Genomic DNA, 10,005 nt, shown 5'->3' with positions numbered 1-10,005 from the left:
GTTAAATCTCTTTTATGAATCATTATGGAGGTTTTGAATTTTGATTATGACTCATAATTTTATCTAAATTGACATCATTTGAATTCATTTTGTATACGATGTTGTACTAACTCTTTTCCCACAAATAAGAGAGCATCGTTATTATTATTTTATAATTATTTTAATATTTTTGATAGAAAAGTGACCCAATTTCCTACATGATGTTCTGAATATTGTTATAGGGAACGATGCGGGACAAAATCTAGAATCCGGAGAGGTATGTTGTCTATTTGATGTTGCAGTGGCGAGGGATGATGCAGAAATGAGGATTTTCGGTAAATACCACTTCATAGACAGTCTATGATATGTTTCATATTTAAGTATTAAGAATATTACAGCTATGTAGGTTTCACATCATAAGTAGCTTCGGAAAATTTAAATCACAAAATGAGGAAATCGTTTATCATAGAGCGATGCAAATCTGCCAAACTTTAATGTCATAATCCAGACCACCACTATAGATAAGATAAGAAGTCGATGCATCACATGAACAACCCGTGTGATCTGTTTCTGATGTCAAACACTTAACCGGACCACTGTGACCCTCCAATACCGCTAAACAACAATAGCATTTCTCAATTCCTTTCCAGATTCTTACGGTTTCATCTGCAGAACCACTACACAACAGATCCGATACAACACTCAAACACAATATGGATTTAACATGCCCCTTGATAACAGCCACTGCAGCCATGTCATCCTCGTCAATCTTCTCCCAAGCGATGATCAACCTATCACTCCCTCCAGAATACAGAACATTCTCATTGGTGCTAAACGCCAATGCATTAATACCCGATTTGTGTTTCTTTAATGTGGTAATTAAAGAGTGTTTCTCACCTTTTGGTGATTCTGACTTCCTCCAAATCTTTATTGTTTTGTCGGTGGATCCAGTATAAACGTCACCATTGCTTGATACCGCTACTGCATTTATTGCATCATCATGTGCATTACAGACAGATTCTAAGCACTTGAAGTTGTTTGCATTCCAAATCTTGAGTGTTCTATCCCATGAGACTGAATAGACGACCAAACCGTCCCTGGACATAGCTAGTGCTGATACCGTATCATTATGATGGACCCACGTGGACCTCTTGTGTCGTGACACACGTACATGGTTCTTCGGTAATAGAACATTAAGGGTCCGGTCACTAAACGTTGGGAGGGTGGCCAAGAGTGTTAACTTCGGCTGTTGCATCTCATTTTCGTCAACTCTCCAGACACGGATTTTGTGGTCTTGATGCGCGCTGAATATTTTGTCAGCAGAAACCACTAGTGACTTTACTGCACCGTTTCCTGCGACTACCACGCGGTCACTTAGTTTCTCTTGATCAAATTCTGCCCTTAAAGTATTACGCTTCATCATTCGAATTTCTTTATTCGAAGAGCCTGTGTATAGAAACTTCCCACCAAGGGCAAGAGACGAGATGTAGGAGTTGTCGCCTTTGATAGTGGAGACGCAGTGATGAGTTATGGGTAGGTGGTAATTACAATATTGACCCTGCAAATCATCATGTGACTCAGAGGTTTGAAGGTGTGACATCTTTTAGTGTGAATTGGAAGATCGAAAGAAGCATGCGGGAACTGAGTTTGATACCTGATGAGTTTATAGGAGATTAATATTATTAGGTGTTAGTTTGGCAAGAAGTGTTACCTGGTTCTACGGTATTTAACCGAAGAAAATCAACCAAAGTTTCAACATATGTAACATCAATGAGCAGGATGGACTTTAAGATTAGTTGGAGGATTATCCACTTAATATTCATATCTCTTTAGGTTTGTGTTTAAGTTGACCCTATTATAGACTATCTATATCCTTTCTTGGTGTCTATAATTCTTGTGCTAAAGTTACCATATGGATACTTAAAAGTCGTTTCGAGTATGATTTGCATTAGAGGCGGCAATTTTAACATATCTACTTGTAAGTGGGTCGAGTAGTGTTATGTTTTTCTCTAGTGTAAATAAAAAATAGCTTAAAAGGAATGGGTCAAATGGGTCTAAAGTTGCCTTAAAATGTGGCTCAAAGTGTATTTTTAATGTATATTCTATATTATTTCAATTCATAAAATTAAATTTTTATTAAAATAATATGTTTGACACAAACTTTATATAAAAAATAACTTTTTGGATAAAAGTGTTTTGGGTCAAACGAACCTGACCCGACCAGTACCTAAATAACCTGTTTGACCCGTCACAATTTAACTAGTTACCCAACCTGCCGCCCAGCCCATAAAACCTCAAGTAAAGACGTGAACTTCCTAAGATACATGCGGGTTACAGTCAGTTTCAGTTTATTAAAATTCATTATTATAATAGTGTTATAAGCAAGAAAGGGAACACCCAATATGGTACATGCCTTTGAGTAATACACAACACTATAAGTTTTCAAATTGTTCAATAGCAGCATCGATAATTCCACAATCTGTTTATTCAAGTTACAAGGATGTCGGTAGCAATGATGGTACATATGAAGTATGCTAGGTAACCTGTCAAAAATGCTTGGTTGAGTTTAGTCATTGGCCTAACTGAGTGACTTTATGTGTCTTTTCAACTTTATTTAGTTTACAATATGGGAATGTTACCTTCATGCCAACCCTACTAAAGCCGCAAAAATAGAAATCTGATCTGATTGACTAATTCCAGATTCAAATCAACAGCAAGGCGGCCTAAAATTTGGCATTTAAACTTTATACCTAATTCTTATTATATCCAAGCACCCTTTTCCTCTGTCTATGCTATGTTCCAAAAAGTGTGTCTGAGGCGTGAGACGCAGCAAGGCGAGGTACACGTCGCATCATGTGAGTCCAGGCGCAAACTGTACAAGAGTCTATGGCAAACCAATGTTATATGAAACTTTGTTTGTGCTAGGTTTCACCCTAATGCTTGTACAAACATCTTGTAATGCTCCCAATGTGTCACCAAGGAACCACTAAAATAAATCAAACTAAAAAAAAAAAAAAATACAAATTCTTTTCAATTGTGGGCAGCAGTATCAGTAATCATATACACGCACACATGTAGGAGAGCGTCTGTACGTTAACGCTACTTCTCTGACTTAGGCGGTCATAGCAACCATTATATGTTTGCAGACAGATTTTTTCCATAACAGATTAGACGATTTTTGTTGGCTTTTGTACAACCTATATTTATTTATCACATGTGCATGCATTTGTAGTCTTCTTTCTGTGTATGTTTTGAAATTAATTTTAACATATTGCGCTCAGTGCGCGTGCACATATTATGTGCCTGGAAGTTGATTAGTGTGTTGACCCAACTCCAAGTAGGATGCTGATTAGCATGTTGACCCAACACTAAAAAGCAAAGAAGAGGGTTTGTGATGACATTAATATACAGCCCACAACATTGCGACCTTCAAATATTTGGCCCCTGACAGTAAGGTTACATAAACATCAGGTGAATCCATTTACTTATGCATAAGACATTCAAATAATATAAATTTCTGTTATCACATATGACACACTAATCATCTTAAGAAATTTTTGAAGAAGCGTTTCACACCAGTCAATCCTACCCGGCCCGCTTCCAAGCCAACCTTTATTGACTTGTTAGTACTCTTTTCACCCTATACTACTAGTTTGCAACCATGCTGTTATGCCAATCCTATAAAAATGCAAAAGTAGAAACCTAGAACCAGAATAAAAGCATTACCATAGCCTAAAAGTTTGGTGTTTATACCCAACTTTGTTATGATATCATTTCACCTTTTTTTCCCTGATTCTATGTTGTATCGATTGGCTTGCATCCAAATGCGTGATAATATGTCATTTGGAGAATAATGAGTTGATGGCTTGTTTTCATGTCAGATTACCAGGTGATCATGTTTTCTCACTTTTATTTGTTTGTCTTTTCTTCTTACACTTTTTGGTGGTCGGGACATGGCAAGGTTTACCGTGGGCAGTAGGCCTGTAAACGGACGAACGGAGGCACGAGACAGAACAAACACAAACATTTAAACAAACAATTTTCTTGTTCATGTTCACTCCATGAGAAAATGAACATGTTCGAGTACATTTATGTTTGTTCATGAATATTATAAACGGACACAAACGTAGCAATTAAAGGTGAACAGAAATATTTAAATTAAAGTCTAAATACCATCAATTATGTTTTACAAGTAAACAACAATATGAGTTGGACTCAGTTGATGGTTTTACAATGGGCTGGACTCAACTTCTGTAAATGGATATGTAAATGGAAATAAACAAATTTAAATGAACCAGCATAAACAAATGTTGAAAAAGTAAATGAACGAAAGAAAATGTGTTCATGTTCATTTGTTTGATTAAACAGGTTCTTTCGTTTTAATAAAAGAATATAAACAAACTTCCTTTGAACGGTTCAGTAAACATTCGGTTCATTAATTACAGGTAGGTAGTAACAAAGATTTGGGCTAAATTTAAGTATTGAGATTGGCAGCCAATGATGGTATTCATAGATTGATCACCATCCATCAATGACATTATGGTGCAGCTCAGTTGTGACTACAGGAGTAGGGGGTGTCAATTTGTGGTCTGTGAAGTCGTGTGATAGTCGTGTTTCGCGAGTAATAGACAAATGCTTTCCTTCAATGTTGTGCGTGTACTTTTATTGTTATTTTTGATGAAGACTTAGGTTATCCCTGACATAGTGTAGAGATAATAACAAAAAAAAAAAAAAAAAAAAAAAAAAAAACAAACTAATATAAGAAACTATATCTGTAAAACTTAGAAATTTGTGTTTGCATGCTAGAAGAATTATCAAGCCCAACCTTACTGTCGTCTATATAATAACCAGGATGTCTCGCTTCGGGCAACTGCCTACCATTTCTCAGCATCATAACTACCAAAGACATTTATGGTCTATCATCTGGGCTATGTTGAACACATAATAAAGCCACATGGATTGATCTCAACAGTTCTATTGTCACTTAACTCGATCAAAGATTCATCTCGAAGTTCCAAAGTCTTTCCTTCTCAGTGGCGGACCCAGTAATTATTTTCTGGGGGTGCGAACGAAGGGTTCAACCAAATTTTCAAGGGGTGCAGTCGGGATTTTTACCTCGAAAATACACAAAAGCTTTTTTCAAGGGGGCGCCCGCCCACCCACGCCAAAGCTTGGGTCCGCCCTTGTTCCTTCTTTATAAAGTCTCCATGCCTAATAGTTAATTAGTTAGATCAAAATTAGAAGTTGTAGATCAAGTTAGTAGTTTACATAATCGATAATGAAAAAGTAAAATATATGTTTTTCTTACATGTCCAACAAGGTTCTGATCGTGAGCTTCGCAAAAGAATTGTCTATTTTTCTTTCCACTTACAATCTCCAACACTAAAACACCCTGAATACGTCTGATATCGTAGAGACTAGAGAAGATCCCGTCCCCTGCATACTCTAGAGCCATGTATCCACTGTATCAGAGGGTAGGTTAAGTATACAAGTTAGAAATGAATAAAAGCTAGTCATTATGAGAAAATATTGGTCATGAACAGAGGCGGATCTAGGCCACTATTGTAGGTTCCCAGGAACCCATTCGGTTTGGAAAAAAATTAGTGAGAACCTTGTATGAATTGGAAAAAAAATAGTGAGAATTATTGAGAATCTATCAAAAGGAACGGAGTGAAAAAAATTCGTAGATCCGCCACTGGTCATGAATCGAAATGTGTTTATAAGGAAAACTAACTATGTTCAAACCACCCTTTTGGTTGTTTCAATATCATTTCCTCCAAAGCTTCTTGCAAGGCCAAAATCTGATCTCTTAGGGTTCATCTCATGATCAAGTAAGATGTTGGCTGCTTTAAGGTCTCTATGGATGATTCGTATGAGAGAATCTTGATGAAGATAAAGTAAACCTTGAGCGATTCCATTGATAATATGAAAGCATTGTGATTAATTGTTGGTGCATATGTCTGTTGACTTCGTCTTGTATTGAGTCTTGTAGATAGATTAGATAGAACAAAGCTCGGTTGCGTAGAAAATAGGATTTTAGGGTAAGAAGTCCAGTTCGCACAAAATGGCATTGGCCATTTCGTACAAAATGCAACTGGTCATATCGTGTGAGTCCATTCCACACGAAATGGATCTTCTATAAATAGCAGTTCATTTCATTTGTAACTGCCTGATTCCGGTGCCGAGGTGCTACCGAATTGTCTCCTGCCTGTAAAACTTTGTGTAATCAATACAAGAGACAGTTTAAAGTGAATCTAGTGTAACACAAGCTGAACGAAGACTAAATCACTGAATTCCACATCTGATTTAGTCCGAGATCTCTTCTGAACGACTAGTTTGGACGTCATAACGATCCTACAAGTGGTATCAGAGCTCAGGAGGAAGAGTTCTTACCGATTTCAGCTGTTTTTCATCGAAAATTTTGATTTCTACACCTTCTTTTACACATTTTTCAAAATTAACAAAGAATTTATGGATAAAATGGCTTGATTTTCACATATAACGTGCGAAACACTGTTTTAACAAACCCTTGAAAGAATCAGACCTAAAATCGAACTAAAAGTTGATCAATTTGACAAAAATCCGGCCGATTGGGTGACATCAACATCATTTCGCACGAATTGGTCTCCAATTCGTTTGAAAGTTACTTCCAATTCGCACGAATTGGTCCATTTCGCATTAAAAAGTCCAATTCGTGTGAAACATTGTTCCATTTCGCACGAATTGAAGGTAAGTGTTCCATTTCGAACAAATTGATTTTCCATTTCGCACGAAGTGGACCCCATTTCGCTTCAAAGTGTCAATCCGTTTGAATTAGACCTCCATTTCGTACGGTTTGAGCTTTAGTGACCTCAGTTCGCTTGAAACATTACATCAGATCTCCATTTCGCACGAGTTGATAATTCAGAGTCTCATTTCGTTTGAAAGTTAGAGTTTGTGAATTTTTAAAACCGAATCATGGAGAACGAATTCTACAACGCTTTTGCTACCCCGATTACTATTACTCAGAAAACGATGTTAGAAAATGAAACGAGCACCATGCAAAAACCGCCTAAGCTCATGAGTATTGAGGAGTATAGTGGATGGGAGGAATGTTTTGAAAATTGGGTTCAAGCAAATTACTTAGATGCATGGGAATGTATTGAATATCGATATATTAGACCGGTTAAGGACGACGAAGAGAAAGTTGCTATTAAAGATCTAAGTGCTGATGAGAAAAAGAAATACAAAAGTGAAAAGATGATGGTTAGTTTACTGCAGCAAGCAATTAAGGAAGAAAATTTGATTTTACTACAACACAACAGAAGTGCATTTTCAATATGGAAAGAACTAAAATCGAAGTTTGTTGGTAGTAAAGAGATGATCAAGAATAAAATGTCGCTTTTGAAGAAAGAATTTGATCTATTTCATGGATTAAAAACTGAAAACACCAAGCAGATTATAGAAAGATATTGCAATTTGGTGATGAACATGAAGAGATTGAACATCAAGAAAGATAATGATGAATTGATTGAAAAATTGGCCGATGCGTTGCCACAAGATGCTTGGGGCACGTATCTTATGATGTTGAAAAATAAACCTGAATTTGACAATCTAACACTGAGCACGTTTATTGAACAACTCGAAGCTCAAGAGATGGAACAACGAAAAATAGCGAGAATGAAGGATTTTGACAGGGAACAAGACATTAGTCTGTATTACAAAGGAGGTTCTAGTGATAAGACCAACATTTCACCAAAGATTGAAACTGCTTTCAATGCAAAGAGTTCTTCTGGAAGGCCTTCTCGGGAATCAAACAACAGAAATGAATTTTCTTCGTATCCATCATTCGATCCAAATTTTTCCGCAACCAAGAATGGAAAAGTACTACAGTGCAACATTGCGTTGAATCTTGAGAATGGTCAGAATTTCTCAGAAGAGGTTGCAAAAGGTCATATGTCTTTGTTGGTGACCGTGTTAGAATCCTATGAAAGTTTAGTTGCAGGAAGGATCGGAAATCCAATGTTGACAAAAGAGGATTACGATCAGATCGATGCTGAGGAGATGGAATTAATGGATATTAAGTGGTGTTTGGCGAGTGTGTTGAGAAGAGCTGAAAAGCTTAAACAGATTACGGGAAGAGATGATTTCCGTGATGCTAATGTTTCTACTTTAGGATTTGATAAATCTAAAGTTACTTGTTTTCGTTGCAGGGAAAAAGGGCACTTCAAGGGAGAATGTACAAATCGTGAAGCAAGTGGAGCTCAAAATCCATTCGGCAACAATGATTATTATCAGAAAGCGATTTATCATCAGGTTGCTCAAGAGTCGCATCAACAACAACAACCACAAACTTCACATGCTAGGAAGGTGATTGAAGAGTCATCATCAAAGAAAGCTTGTTATGGAATAATAGATCAAGATGATGAGAGATTGGCAGAAGGTTTTAGCTGGGACAAATACTGTCCAGATGAAGATTTCTTAAAACCTAAGGCTGTTGTTGCTCAAATCGTTGAAGATACTGTTGATGATTATTATGCAAACAGAATGAAAGGATACTTAAAATTACGAGCTGAGAAAGATGACAGCAATGATAAAGGTGCTCGAGTGATAAAGAAGCAGGTGAAAGAAATTCCAGCTTTCGATATTAAAAAGGAAGCTGATGCAGAAAAGGTGTCTGAGAATTGTGAAAATTGTGAGACTATGAAAAAGCAAAACAACACGTTGGTTCATAACATGAACAGACTAAAAGAATCTTATGACGTTCTGAACAAAGCTATGAATCAATACAACGAATCAAACAGTAAACAAGCAACAACTATGAAGATACTTCAAGGAGCGTTCATGTCGAAACAGCAAGGCATCAATTACTACATTGAAAAATATGCTGAACTTGAACAAAAATTGGAAACTCAGAGAATAGAAACTGAAAGGGTTGATAGATTGTTGAGAAGTTACTCATGTGCTTCTTATATGATTAACAGGATATACCCAACAGTTGAAGGCATGAAGGCGTTTGAAGAAGAGACATCTGAAGTGAAGGATTCTGGTAAGAAACACAGTACTAACTATACCAAGTGTCCACCTCCGCTTGAAAATGGATATTCTCCACGAAATCCAAATTCAGAAAGAGTCAAAAAGGCAACCAACTTAAAGTGGGAATCTGAACCTTCAGATAACTTGCCAGACAACATTGATGTCACATTCACTGCATCTGACACTGATCAACAATCTCAATTGATGAAGAAAGTGGTGGATTATGTGTTAGATAAAGATGAAACTAAAGAGTCAGAGTCAAAGTCAAAGTCTAACACTTCAAGTCCAAAAGTCAAAAAGGGCAAACGGGTTTATGATAAAGATTTTCTGTTGTCACAAAATAATTTGAATGATGAAACATTCAAAGTGGCATATACTTTGAATGATTCTGACAAATTATATTCTGATGAAGAATTTCCAATAAGAGGTGTCAAAACTGAAATGATTAACAAGGTTTTCAAACTAACAGAAATTAATATTTTTGAAATAAAAGATGTAAATCTTTCTGAAAAATCTAAACCTTACACCTCAAGAGTTCAACAAAGGATAAACAAGAAAAATGGTTACAATTCTGGTTCAGGTTATCGAAAGAAATCAAACCATAACGGTAATTTCAAAAAGAAGGGATTGGGTTTTATTCCACCAGAAAATCATAAAAATGAGAAAACTTATAAACCAAAAACTGTATTTATTTCAGGAGCAAGTTCAGAGGAAGAAGAAAAGAGCTCATTCTGGAAGCAATCAAACAAAGAATCCTTTGCGAAGAAGCAAGAAGGAATGAAGAATGTAGCTGCTCAGAAAAAAGAGAAGAGAACCTGTTATCAATGCAAAACAGTTGGTCACATTGTCTTGAACTGTCCAAAGGCAATCAATACAAAACAGGGAGTTTCTCTTAAACTGACAAAAAAGATGGTTGAGAAGGAACCACCAACCGAACAATTTAAAGTTTTCAAAAATTCAAAATTTATGGTTGGTGAGTGTTCAAAAAGTTTTTACAAAAGAAAAGCAAAG

General features: G+C 36.4%; 1 protein-coding gene across 1 annotated transcript; it reads right to left on the bottom strand.

Moving 5' to 3' along the window:
- Positions 1–380: 380 nt before the first annotated feature.
- LOC110934415 (protein JINGUBANG) lies at positions 381–1,579 on the bottom strand. Its single transcript, XM_022177481.2, has one exon. The coding sequence runs from the start codon at positions 1,577–1,579 to the stop codon at positions 443–445; it is 1,137 nt and encodes a 378-aa protein (XP_022033173.1). The 3' UTR covers positions 381–442.
- Between the last annotated feature and the right edge of the window lie 8,426 nt (positions 1,580–10,005).

This window comes from Helianthus annuus, chromosome 16 (assembly GCF_002127325.2).
Source record: "Helianthus annuus cultivar XRQ/B chromosome 16, HanXRQr2.0-SUNRISE, whole genome shotgun sequence".
Classification (NCBI taxonomy): domain Eukaryota; kingdom Viridiplantae; phylum Streptophyta; class Magnoliopsida; order Asterales; family Asteraceae; genus Helianthus; species Helianthus annuus.
The sequence above is the reverse complement of the archived record's forward strand: the minus strand, read 5'-3'. Positions and strand labels throughout refer to the sequence as shown.

Bases quoted from the DNA above. Each gene is read 5' to 3' on its own strand.
- LOC110934415 (XM_022177481.2), bottom strand. From the start codon at position 1,579: ATGTCACACCTTCAAACCTCTGAGTCACATGATGATTTGCAGGGTCAA.